Here is a 14,156-nt window from a genome sequence, read left to right as displayed (position 1 = left end):
CATTCCTTGGTTCAAGATTCTATAACTCTATTGTTTCACCTATTTTTGATATTTGTAGCCTGATAATCTACCTACTAGATAGCAACATATTTTCTAGCTGCTATTTCCCCAAAATTTTACCACATTGGAGCAGGGATGATGTAGGAACACTTGCTGATAGTTCTTGGGTGTAAGAAATGGGAGCAATGCAGTGTGACTTTATTCAAGCTATATGCTCTTGATTGATATTATTGTGGTCATACTTTTGTCTAAGGCAACCTTCTCTGGTGCTCCACAGATTTTTGAACTGCAACTCCTATCATCCCTGATTATTGACTCTGCTATTTGGGGCTGATGGAAGATGGAATCTGAAGGTCATCAGGCTGGGGAAGGTAGGTGTAAACATAGGAATTTAAACAAATTTTCCTATTCTGGGGCAATAAGGCTTTCAGAATCTGTTGTAACAAGAGTTAGTTAGGCATTTTGGGGTGTTGACTGATGGCTATGGAACTGCACTGACCATGTGTTTGCTTATATACCTCCAATAACACTTCCTCAATCTGTACATATGGAAATTAATAGTTCACTACAAAGCCTTGCTTATATTTTCATTAATGAGCTCCAGCTACTGAGGGAAATGGGAGCTCTGGCAAAATGCCCTGTGTTGCCCAGAAACGTGCACAATCTAACACCAACCTAATGTGTGCCAATAGAAGATATTGTTGTACCTCTAGTCTGGGGACAATACAGCAGCCAACATTTTGTCAACATTCTTAAATTTGTCATTTTCTTCTGCTAACACAGGGTGCTATCCACAGTTAATTTAACAAATCGTTAGCATCATTTATTTGAATTCTCTTATTCCAGAATAATTCACTGCTATGTAGGACACAAGAAGAAGTCATAATTAAGGTTTAAAGCACTCTGGAATTCATGGTTTTGAATGTTCTGGTGAAACTCTGATTCTACTGGATTTTGAAGACTCCATTTACCAAATATAAACCTTCTGCGCCATGCCATCTTCTTCACCATACAAACAGGCAGCAGCAGTATCAGTTCCCAACCAGATCCCAAAACCCTACTGCAATATTATAGATTTCTTCTTTACAAAAATAAGGGTGCTCAAATGTGTTGACCAATGGTATTAGAAGGTAAAGGGATCCCTGAACGTTAGGTTCAGTCGCGGACAAACAATAAAATATTGATTTCTCCTAGAAAGCTAATGACATTTTTAAAAATGAATGTTTTCATTACTATTACTAGGATTTGTATACATTCTCTTTATTATGCAAGAAGGTCCCGTCTCTATCGTTTTTAGCATTAAATTTTAAGCAGAATTTCTCATCGTCACACAATGACTAGCTTTCCTAGGAAAATATTTTTGAGTCTTCTGTGGGTGAGCTGGTGTCAGCGACCTACTTAAGCTATCTATGGAACGAGGGTGACACACTGTGGTCAGAAGAAAACATGACTTCACTTCTCCACCTCCATCGTTCTACCCGGACACTGAGGTCCAGCACCGAGGGCCTTCTGGCGGTTCCCTCACTGCGAGAAGCCAAGTTACAGGGAACCAGGCAGAGGGCCTTCTCGGTAGTGGCGCCCTCCCTGTGGAACGCCCTCCCACCAGATGTCAGAGAGAACAACAACTACCAGACTTTTAGAAGACATCTGAAGGCAGCCCTGTTTAGGGAAGCTTTTAATGTTTGATGTATCATAGTATTTTAATATTCTTTTGGAAGCCGCCCAGAGTGGCTGGGGAAACCCAGCCAGATGGGCGGGGTATAAATAATAAATTATTATTATTATTATTTAGTTCTGAATGTAGTATAAACACTGAAAACTGGGAAACACTGGCCTGTGAGCGCTCGAATTGGAGAACAGCCTTTACCAAAGGTGTCACAGATGCTCAAACTCAGGACAAAAGGGAGAAACATGCTAAGAGGAAGGCACGCTTAGCAAAACCTCACCATGATCAACTCCAGCCTGGAAACCTATGTCTCCCCTGTGGAAGGACGTGTGGATCCAGAATTGGCCTCCACAGTCACTTACGGACTCACTGTTAAGACAGTGTTCATGGAAGACAATCTGACTCGGCTATGAGTGACTGTCAAAGAAGATGGTTCTGTTCATATTCCATCCCTAGGAATGGCTAACATAAGTCAATGAGAGTTTTTGAACTGAATACAGTAGCCTCAAATAGGTTGCCCTAAGTTGATACAAATGGGAAGAATTCACCAGGAAACTCTCCCACAAATGCACCACAAAATGGATGGGAGGAATAAGCACAAATAGGCATGAGATATGGGTGGCAAATGATGTAGTTAGTGACTAATTTCTAAAATGCACTGACAATTGCCTAAACCAGAATTTTCCTCTACGCAGTGCCCAGCTGATGGATTTGTTGAGGAGAAAGTTTGGTTTTTGCAGCTTAAAGGCTGTGAGCTCCCTTCCCCCAATGCAACCTGCTACACAGGGATGAGAAAATATGTGGCCCTCCAGATGCGGTTAGAGTACAGCTTTAATCACCCCCAACTATTGTCCATACTGATTGGGGATGATGGGAGTTGTCCAACAACATTTGGAGGGCCATAGATTCCCCACCCACAGCCTATTACTTTCCACCTTTCACCCAAATCTCTTGCTTTTTAAGGATATCTCTCCTGCCCATGTGAGCAAAGTGAGGCAAAGATGAACAGACAGACATACAGACTTGCAGTGGTGTGGGACATTATTATAGAAAATTTTGTCTGCAGTGCCATCTCATTGCCACGTTCTTGGTTTTGTCGCCTTGAGTCTCGTCGGGGAAAAAGGCAATGAATGAATTAATAAAACAACTAGACCCATCAGAGACTTTCAGTTTATGAGATTTTTTTTCCTTACCAAGATATCAGCCAGATTCTTAAGTAACAATACAGTACAGTGGTACCTCGGGTTACATACACTTCAGGTTACAGACTCCGCTAACCCAGAAATAGTGCTTCAGGTTAAGAACTTTGCTTCAGGATGAGAACAGAAATCGTGCTTCGGCGGCATGGCAGCAGCAGGAGGCCCCATTAGCTAAAGTGGTGCTTCAGATTAAAAACTGTTTCAGGTTAAGAACGGACCTCCGGAAAGAATTAAGTACTTAACCCGAGGTACCACTGTAGTACAAATTAACTAGCTCAAAGGTTTCCCAAAACTTTGCTACAGACACCCTTGCTGCTGTCACATGGTGAGAAAGGAGTTCCTTACTTTTAAGGTCTTTATTGGCTTCAGAGGATAATTTTTCTCCCCTTGTCCTCTGCTCAAGTAATGTTCCTCAACCTTCTCTAGGGCCACTTTCCCCCACTCCCCTTGCAACACGCTCCTGCACCTGCAGGCTGTCAACCTCCTCTTCTAAGCAATCCCTTGGTGACACATTAAGGCAGAAAGGAAAAATGTGTAGTATTCATACTCAGGGGTCACCAAGTAAGTTAACACCCTTCCTTCCACAGGTCACAAAAATAGACAGACAGATTTTTTCCATAATATGAAACATATTAATCTCTCTGAGGATGATGTACAGCCGGTAATCTGCAATGCAACCCTACATCATAAGATGCGACATAAATTTAGCCTCTTGAAAGGCTCTTGGATTTATTATGGCATTTCCCTGGGCAGTGCTCCTCGGCAGGGACCTTAACCACATTGCGTGCTCTGCTGCTCTGTAATAAACCACACACCTCACACGGTGCTTCCAGACATGGGTGATTTAGCAGCACCCATGGTTCAGACTTTGCATTGCAAGAAATGGCTGACTAGGGATCAGCTGTGTTGTCTGCACAGCTGGTGGGAATGCTTGAGATAGGTCTGTATGTGGCAGATTGCTAAAGATATATTTGGGAGAGATTACCATACAGGAACCACATCTATCTTAGTTATTTTGTTTAGTTGCTAATGATGCTGTTTTGTACAGTGGTACCTCGGGTTGCATACACTTCAGGTTACATACGCTTCAGGTTACATACTCCGCTAACCCAGAAATAGTGCTTCAGGTTAAGAACTTTGCTTCAGGATAAGAACAGTAATCGTGCTCTGGCAGCGCGGCAGCAGCAGGAGGCCCCATTAGCTAAAGTGGTGCTTCAGGTTAAGAACAGTTTCAGGTTAAGAACGGACCTCCGGAATGAATTAAGTTCTTAACCCGAGGTACCACTGTATTTGGTTTTATGTTTAACAGAATATTTTACTTTTTTCATGTTGCATTAAATATGTATTTTGTATTTGACCCCTCATCTGTCATGTTTTATTTCATGTTGTTCTGGTAGCTTGTGGTCCACTTTGAGATTTTAAGATTTTTGTAGTCTTACCTATTCCCACCTGGACATTCCAGGAACTGAAATTGGGTCCTGTGTTGTACTACTGACCTATCTTCCTGACTTAATGAATAAAAGTGAACCCTCACACTTCTATCCACTGCAACTCACCTGGCCTTGGTTTCATTGCATCATACTATTGTTATAAACAATAAAAATCTGCCCTTTTCCCCTTATGTGGTATCCAAGAGCTCGTACAGTCCTTACGTGGGTTCCCTATTGGTAGGAGAAAATAACAGAGGCGAACCAGAGAATATTGAGAAGCAAAGCAGCTAGTAAGTCTGATCTTTATTGATTTGTTGCAACAGGGTGCTCCCCTCACCCGCAGGAAAGGAGGAGGACCTAAAACAATGGCGTGCAAGGCCTTATATAGACATTTTAAATTCCCTCCCCCGGAGCTCAAGCTCCATACATCATACATACATCACAGAAGGGGTGTAACCTAAGACCACGCCCCACAAACATCATACCTACATCACAGAAAAGGTGGTCTACAACAGAAATTTGAATGTTATTGTTTTTCCTGTCTGCCAGGTTATCTGATAATGCCTTATCTGATTGCCTTTCCTGGTAGTCTGTCACCCTTTGAAATGGTGATTACTAAATTCCTGTAAGAAGGCAGGTTTTTTCCACCTCCTCCCTCCTTGCAGAGAAACATCTGGTCAGCTTGGGAGTCAAAATGGTTTCAGGACTGTCTTCCTGCACTGCTTCAGACATGTGGTTTATATATTTATGTACATGTTTGCTTGGTACATGAACATTTAATATATATCTAAGACCTTAACATTCTTATTACACTATGACCTACTGAGTTAGCCGGCTCCACTAGCACCATCCTCCATCAATATCTGTGAGATTCAAAACCATACCTCTGTAATCATGAAACTAGCTGTGGCTGACAACCTGAGGCTACAATCTCATGTCATGCTACTCTCAAGAATTTGTCCTACATACCAGTACTTAACTTATACCAGGCAACTCAAAAACCTGCAGTCAGAAACACCTGAAACTGGATAAGACATAGATGATGAAGCATTTTTCTTTTTTGAAAAAATGTGCTATGCAAACATAATCAATAATTCTAACAGCAGCCTCAGTGGGCTGTATGGATCCATCTTTTTCTTATAGGTCCTGCAGTTTTATTGATTTATTTTAGGGTCCTTGTACAAGACCACCCAGCTCGCAGAGGGTCAAGATAAAAGTTCCAGCTGTCTTTTGTAACAAGGAGCTGTTAGATAATTATTAACCTTTGAGTGACTATCAGCCCAAATGTTATCTTGGGGGTGATTATTTTTCTTGGTTGTTTCATATGAGACTCCCTGGCTTCATTGCTACACACGCAGCACTAACCCCATTTACCTGGGAGTAAGCCCCACTGAATTCAGGAGGACTTATTTCTGAGCAGACATGGTTAGGACTTCAACCATAACCACGGGGAGTCAGCAATCTCTACCCTGGGAGCATAATATATTTCTTTATACATATGAGCTCCTTTTTTCAGGGGACAGACTGAATTGTGGCATGCCCTTTCTTACCTACTTGTCTTATTCCCATCTTCTTCAAACCAACAAACTCTCTGGGTGTGAGCATGGGAGAAACACACAGAGTCACTCAGCAGTCTCTCATGCACCATATGTGGGGGCTAAACTCAGCAAGCTTCATGCTCATCAGTGGCGTAGCGTGGGGGGTGCCAGGGGTGCCGGCCGCACCGGGCGCAACATCTGGGGGGGCGAGTCCAGAGGGAAGGGACAAGTTCCTTCCTCCGCCGGGCTCCCCGCCGCCACCGCCAGCCTTGCGCCCTAGCGCGCGCGCCCCCCGCCGTCGCTGTGGCTGCGCTCCGCTCACTGCTCACAGGAGGAGCAGCTGCTGCAGCAGCGCCGACGCCGCCACCGACGCCTGGCCGGGCACGGGCAGCCTCTGCACCCTGCCGCCGCCGCCATCCCCTCGGCCCAGCCACAGGCGGCGGCTGCTTCTGCCTCCATCCTCCTCCGGGCAAGCAGCGTTGTTTGCGCGGCAGCGCCAGCGGCAACTCGCAGGTTAGGGGTTGGGGGGGCGCAAATTACTTGCCTTGCCCCGGGTTAGGGGGCGCAAATTACTTGCGTTGCCCCGGGTGCTGACAACTCACGCTACGCCGCTGATGCTCATGTTTGAGATACACAGTTCAGTCATACACACTAAATGAAAATGATGGTGCTGACTTTTAGACAAAACATTGATAGCCAGTCCAAGATTCTGTCTTTTGCACAATACATGAAATCTGGCAAAAGGGCCCAAAGGTTGCTTCTTTCTTTCTTTCTTTCTCTCTCTCTCTCTCTCTCTCTCTCTTTCTTTCTTTCTTCCTTCCTTTCTTGTTTTAAAAAAACTTGTTCTGATAGGCTAGCAACCAGCTTCCCACTTTTCATCATGCTTTCCACTAGGTGGCACTGTGATATGCCGCATGTTAAATTTTGGAATTGTAAACACCTTACAAATGCTGGATACTGTTTGGTCCTTTCTTTTATTGAATGCCAGGCATGCATAAAGAAAACATTCCCTGGACTCAGTGAAGTAGAAAGGGTCGTCATAAATCAACTTTGTGCCAGGTACTAGTGGGAGTGTGCAGCCACTTATCGCTTAGTCTAGGTCTGCATTCATGAATTTCTGAACTCCTCACCTGGGCTGGCACATATTGGAATGTTTCTATTTAAATACAAGTTATATGATGCAGCAGAAGCCTGCACCATTTTTCCTGCAAGAGTGCAAATATAACGAACTGTGTCATTGCCTGAACTCCCTCTCAGACAGGTGAAAAACATTAAAATAATAGAAGGTACCTCAAGGGTCATCTTAGTCCAACTCCCTGCAATGCAAGAGTCTCACCTGCTACCTGGCTGCTTTGTCCTATGCTGCTGAGTACCTTCTAGGCTTGGGGCTCAAAAGACAGTGAGTGGACTGTCTGGCTCTTGTCTTTGTGAAACCCAAAGATGTCCAGAGAACAACCTGGATTTCCTCTGGGCTCAGGATTGGGGAGACTACAAGGATGGCAGCAGTAGAGCACATATTACACAGAAGGTCATGGTGTGTGTGTGCTGAGTCAGCATGGTTTGTCTGAATACAGGTGCAGTGCCACCTATAATAAGAGCTTGCTGCGCCACCTTTCAACTAGCATGCCATGACAAACCATTGCTATGGACAAATGAAATGGAACACCTACAGAAAGGACACATTTCTAAATTGATAAGTGCCAAGTCAGCATGCCTCTGAATAGCAGGTGCTAGGGAACAGCCCACTTATCGTGTCCTTAATGTAGGTGTTTCATTTCTGCACTCAGGTCCTGCTTCTGGGTGTCCCATAGGCATTGCTCTGAGAAGAGGATATTGGACTAGACGGACCCCTGGACTGAACCAGCAGAGCTCTCCTTATGTGATTATGTGTGCTTGTTTTCAGTGGGTTGCAAATGCTCAGTGGTACATTGTTATATTACGCATCCCAGGGTTGAGAAGACATTAGATCCTGTTGGAAAGGAACAACAAAATCATTTCCTTGCAACCTTCCCTGTGAAATGTGAGGCAAGATATTAAAAGAAGCACCTCTTAAAAGCACTAAACTGGGTGTAGTTATGTTTTAAATAAGCAGTCAATATTGTCTCATTGCCTTTTCAAAGAAAGATTTCGCTGAAATGAATTGAGAAAAAAACCAAACCAAACCACAGGATGTTTAACCACATTTTATATATCCATGTAAACTGTTTTGTTTTCTTTAAACACTCTTCACAATTCACTTCTAAAGCTGGAGAATTGTTTTTAACACACCACCTGAATATGTGAGTAGCATTTTTGTTTACAAAAAAAAATTCACCAAAACTTGCATTTATACCTGAGCTGCTATTAAGCCGTTAAATGTTTGCATCAGTCCAAGAAAGAATACCTAGAAAATGTAGTCTGGCATTTGGCGATGGCAGACTTTGCTCTCTATACAACTGTCTAGAAAGGCTCAGCAGGCCAATTCACTGTTAGAATTCGTGGGCAGAGTGGTTTGTTTTGCTTTCCCAGGCATTTTAAAACTTCAACTGATGCTGATGGCTCCTGCAGTTTAGGAGTGATTGGATGTTGTTGTTTTAGTGTTTAGGGGTTTTGTTTGTTTGCTTAGCTCTGATGAATTGGATGTCACCTTGGGAGCTTTTTAAGGTAGAATGGATGATTCATAAATTTTATAAACAAATATTTGCTGTCCAAGTCATTGTGGGATGCCTTCTGCTGGCTAGGCTGGGAAAAGCTTTAGGCTTGCTGACACAGCTACTTTGACCCAGTTGGACTTGGCAGTGGACAGACGTGAGGCTGTGGGAACCTGTCAGGATTTGCACGCCCCTTGTTCCCTATTAAGAAACTTTGGAGAATGATAGCCTCCATTCATGAGGGTGCCTGTTACTGAATGTTGAACATGCCCCTAGCAAACTGCTTGCAGTTTGAGCCAGTGGAGGTTCCCTGCCCCAGGCTTGATGTCCTTTGCTCACTTAGCCCTGCCTGGTTAAGGTCAATTTAGGACTGGATCTCTTCACGGCAACCCATTTCAGAGCAAAGTTGACAGACAGCAGCCCAGCCAGCCCACTTTGCATATTCTTGATAACATTCTAGCTCCTTTGTCACATGGGATTGCTTAGGAAATGAATAGTAAAAAACAACAACACAAAACCACAATCTGGGGGGTTGAAAGCTTTGCCAATGTTTCCTAAGGATCATGTAACTCCCTGCAGCAATGCTTCAGTTCCAAAAGTTCACACTGCAATAAATCACATCCAACAGTGCCATAGACTTTTTGTTGTTGTCTTTGCTTAAAAAGATTAAGGAGGCTACTCCTTTGGAATCACTAATGTAGGCTGATTTAATGGCCCAGTTTACCTGTAACATTAAATCAAAACATAACTTACTTAACATGAAGCAAACATATAAGCTCCCGGAGAGATCATGGCTGCTTTGCTCATTTTGCTGCTGTGCTGCACTGAGCTAAACCATGGTTTGGTTTAGCATGTTGTTCAAACCTGGGCTTGTGATTTAGGTCTCTCCAGACAGACAATGAACAGAAACCATAGGTTTTGGCTGAAGGCTTACTTCTTGTTCACACTGAGATTTCACTATGTGATCTTGTATGGAAGAAGATGAGCTGGCTTGGCGAACTGGCCCTTAAATACTTAGAGAATTTATGTGAAGAAAGTAAACAAAATCCCTTGTGACTGCAAAACTCAAACTTAGTCTCTCTCTCTTTCACACCCACACCCCCTCTGTCTTGCCTTGGTTTTGATCGACTCTGCCTGTTTGCAGGAACCATTCATTTAACATTGTTTTGTACATACAGGGAGAAAAATGAACACAAAAAGCCCCAACAAGTTTGGCTCAAGACTGATATGTACCTTTGCAGATTACAGAAGAGCTTGTGAAAACAAGGCTGTTAAAGCTGGAACAAACTGGAAAGACAGTCATGCATGAGATACTAAACTGGTCATGAGACAGGGATTTGTTCTCACTGATGTAGAATAATAACCAAATAAAATGGTGTGTTAAGTGATCGTCAGCCATTTATTTCAGCACAGGGAAGTTCACACTGGAAACAATTGACAATGGTATGAACACTTTATACTACCAAGGGGATAATGAACATTTTGTTTATTTATTTACAACTAGTAGACTCAAAGCTGTCATTGCTCGGGAATTCTAAAAAAACAACAAAAACAACCAGTGCACATTTGGAAATCAGTGGTTAAAATCAGTGCAGTTATGAAAATTTCAGTCTATCATCTTGACTCAAAATGGCTTCCAACTGTATTCAAACATCAGTGAAAACCCACTCCTTGATTTCAGGAAACATCATGCATTACTTGGTTACAAAATCTTAAGAGACGTCCAAACACATAGTGAACAAACAACTTTGCAAAATATAAAGCATATACTTACATCCTGCTTTATAGTCCTGAGATGCTCTCAAAGAAGCTTCCAAAAGATTCTCAAAATAAGATCACATTCAAACCTGGTACAGGAACCAAAACCACTCAGTGTACATTAGGGACCAGGATTATTCAGGCAGCATTTCCTGCCCCCTTCCTTGTCCTTCCCTGTTGTCAGACCAGGCAGCAGTTCCCACCAAAATCTTGAGTCAAGGGAGTATTCTTGAGCAGCTGCATCTTGCTCCGCTCATGATGGAATGGAAACAGATTTCCCCCCTAGCAGTTGGCAAGCAGCAGATCCTCTGAGGCGCAGGGGTGGGGAACCTGTGGCCCTCCAGATGTTGTTGGACTCCATCTTTCAGCAGCCTCAACTATCATGGCTGATGGTCAAGGATAAGAGGGGCTGTAGTCCAGCAACATCTCGAAGGCCCCCCACCCGCTCCTGCTCTGAGGCAAGGAAGGGGGGCTGAGCAGCTGGATCTCATTCAGCACATGATGGGACAATATGGCTCCAGAAACAAACTGATGTGCTGTTGCCCTGTATTACAACAGCAAGCAACCAAGAAATTAAACCCTGCATCCAAATCAAATATGGATAAATCTTTTCAACTTGTATATTTGGCTTCAAAAATTCCTCAGTTCAAGCAGTTGGAGCTTCGAAGGACAGCTGCTACAGGTTTGGTCCAGAGTATTGATGATTTACAGGTGAATCCTAAATGTGTATGTGTGTGAGATGTCGAACACAGCCACTGCTAAACCATGGTAACACATAAGTGGAAACATGAGAGGCAGAATTTATTGGTTCCCAACTTTAGAATTTTTGATCCTGCTCTCCCCCCAAAAAACACACACACACATTGGGCTTTAGATACATGGCTGCCTCTTATCTGCTGCTGAATGCTCTGTTTTGGGTCTGCCACTAGAACAAACATTGCAGGTGGTAGATCACATCCACATCACAGTGGATGCATGCCACTTTCCACAGGTGGAGCACCTTTTTGCAAGCAGAGGGGCACTTCTACCTCCTCCAGCCAGTGGCTCTGCAGGTCAGGACTGCACTCTTATGGCATTTTAGTACACAATCCATTTCTTTACAAATATACTAGATAAGCAAGAAAGAACCTAGACATGGAACTGCTAGTTTGCAAAGCAAATAAATTCCTCCAAAAGCAAATCTGCACTCACACTTGGAAACTCCCAACACTGTTTCTTGTTAGCCAGCTGCACAAACTCTGGCCTGATGTGCAGAAACAGCAGGGGAGGTGGCAAATTAATTATCATGGCATTCGGATGCTGCCCTGTAGCATAGAAGTTTGTGTTAGATAAGAAAGCAACTAGAACACAAAGCAGACACAAAACCCAAAGCAACATAAATACAACCAAACAAAACCTCACCACATGCACAGATTAAAAAACTGAGCGGTCCACACTACTTCCAGTTGTTTAAAAGGCCTGGATGATGAGAAAATATCACGAAGACAGTGCCAGGTGAACCTTCCTGGGAAGGAAGGCTGCTCTGTAACTGGGTGGCCACTGCTGAAAAGGCCTTATCCCTGGTGTTTACTCACTTCATTCCTTAAGGGTCTCCAAAGAGCATCTTAAGGTTGGACTAGGTACATAGGATAGAAGGCAGTATTTCAGATGACCTGGTCACAAGCTATTCAGGGCATTAAGAACATAAGAAGAGCCCTGCTGGATCAGGTCAGTAACCCATCTAGTTCCACATCCTATTCTCAGTGGCCTACCAGATACCTGTGGGATGCCCAAAAGCACTTTCTCCAGCTTTAAGGCACAGTGTGGTGTAGTGGTTAAGAGCGGTAGACTCGTAATCTGGGGAACCGGGTTCGCGTCTCCGCTCCTCCACATGCAGCTGCTGGGTGACCTTGGGCTAGTCACACTTCTCTGAAGTCTCTCAGCCCCACTCACCCCACAGAGTGTTTGTTGTGGGGGAGGAAGGGAAAGGAGAATGTTAGCCTCTTTGAGACTCCTTTGGGTAGTGATAAAGTGGGATATCAAATCCAAACTCTTCTTCTTCTTAAGTTGGGCCCAGAAAAGCACTGGGTGCCACTACAGTTGCCAAAGCACAGGGATAATATGGTCAAACCACCTTGTTCTCAATTGACAGCAGTTTCCATTTTAAAAAATATGTAGCACATTGCAATAATCGAAACAAGCGCATGGGTAATGAAGATTGACTGCAAGTTGCCTAGAGGCTGCCCCAGTTTAAGTGACTTACCAATTATAAATTACTGTTAATAACAACGATGGTGGACACGCGATATTCCTCCAAGTTAATGTATGCACAATATTTGACTTCAAGGTCATACAACTTAACCCACATGAAATCACTTGCATTTAGAAAAGAAGAGTGGATATCACAGAGTTCTAGCAGGCTCCTGTGCTAGTTTTCTGGGTGCTGTGATTTATTTTTCGAGGGCGAAGGTGTGTTCAGTGGTGCCATCAGGGCAAGGCTTTGGGACAGAAATCTAGGGCGCCATTAGGCAAAAGGAGGAGTGTCCCCAAACCAAGGAGTCCTGGCATAGTGCAATAAAGTGAAGAAATACACTTTATACACACTAGAGAAGACAGGAGTTGCACCTGGGTACAGGCAGAGTGCCATTCCCTCCCGTCCAGATGAGGGAAGAGGAGGGCTTCGGGGTAAATCCCCGCTGGCTTCCAGGCAGGCTCGAACCGAACCCCTCCAGGCGAGCCATCGCTGGGAAAGGAGCCGCCTGGGCGGACGGACGCGCCTCCCTCGGCGCACGAGGGGAGGCCCGGGCCCGTTGGAGCCGCCCCTCCGCCGCGCCGTCCAATGGGAAGAGCCGCGCTCGCCTTCCTCGCTTCCTTTCTCCCGCGGGAGGCGGCCGGGCGCTGGGCAGACGGGGAGCAGCTTCTCCGGCGGCGCCGCCGTCGTCGAGGGGGCGTCCCGAGGAGGAGGCAGGCAGGCAGGCGAGCGGGAGAGGGCCGCCGCGGGCGTTTCAAAGCGGCGGGAAAAGGGCGAAGAGCGGCGGCTGGGCAGGCAGGCAGGCAGCCGCGAGTCCCGCGGGGCCATGGGTCGCTGCAGGCGGCGGCTGCTGCTGCCGGGGGCTCCGGCGCTCGCCCTCTTCCTGCTGCTGCTGCTGCCCGCTTGGCTGCTCGGGAGCTGCGCGGAGAAGCTCGGTGAGTCGGGGCCGCCGGGGCCATTTTTGAACGTTTCCTTTGAACTGGGAAAGTTTAGTGCCGAGCGCGGAAGGATTGTGTGAGAGAGTGACTGAGAGAGAGAGAGAAATTTTCTGTATGTGTAGAGAATGACTGAATGCGACAGCGCTGGAAAAGCTCGTGGTTTAGCGCTCTGAAAAAGATACCAGATGTTCTTTGCCTTCGATGGATCAGATTCCTGGAGATTTAAAACAACCTTTGAGATTTCTTCCTTCACCGTCTTATAATAATAATAATAATAATAATAATAATAATAATAATAATAATAATAATATTGTGTATATTGTGGCAGAGCGGATGTTTTTCTCACCTTTCCAATAAGTAGTTTGTGGCTGGTCAGCTTGTGTTTATTAAATGGTTGAAAATGCAGGACTTAAAGGCTAGAAGGTATTTCGGATGAACTGGCACATAACAGGACCAAGGTATGATTTGCGGTGCTACTCTTGTCAGGGCCACCAGCAGATGTTGTTGAAGTCCAGACTCCATCACCTGCGACCATTGGCCAAACTGGCTGGGGGCTCATGGAGTTGCAGTCCCTAGAACATCTGGCACCCCAGCTAACCTTGTGCTAGATATATATTCTACTTTACCCCAATTTCCACATGGAAGAGCCCTTGCTTAGCAGCAGAGCACATTCCTTGCATGCAAAAGGTCCCAGGTGCAGTCCCAGAAATCTCTAGGTAGAACTGGGGGGGGGGGGGACTGCCTTGAAACCCAGGAGAGCTGCTGCC

The 14,156-nt window shown here is 44.9% G+C and overlaps 1 protein-coding gene across 5 annotated transcripts in view; it reads left to right on the top strand.

Annotated features, from left to right (window-relative positions):
- The first annotated feature begins 325 nt into the window (after positions 1-325).
- The window catches only part of DCBLD1 (discoidin, CUB and LCCL domain containing 1), a 54,012-nt gene continuing 40,181 nt past the window's right edge, over positions 326-14,156 (top strand). For 4 of the 5 annotated variants that reach the window (XM_082216115.1, XM_082216118.1, XM_082216116.1 and 1 more), the window contains exon 1: positions 13,090-13,386. In XM_082216115.1, the coding sequence (XP_082072241.1) occupies positions 13,278-13,386 (109 nt within the window). In that variant the 5' untranslated portion in view covers positions 13,090-13,277. Of the gene's footprint in view, positions 372-13,089; positions 13,387-14,156 lie in introns of those variants that run through there. The other variant, XM_082216117.1, reaches the window with a different exon arrangement.

This window comes from Podarcis vaucheri, assembly GCF_965113315.1.
Source record: "Podarcis vaucheri genome assembly, chromosome: 3".
Classification (NCBI taxonomy): Eukaryota; Metazoa; Chordata; class Lepidosauria; order Squamata; family Lacertidae; genus Podarcis; species Podarcis vaucheri.
The sequence above is the reverse complement of the archived record's forward strand: the minus strand, read 5'-3'. Positions and strand labels throughout refer to the sequence as shown.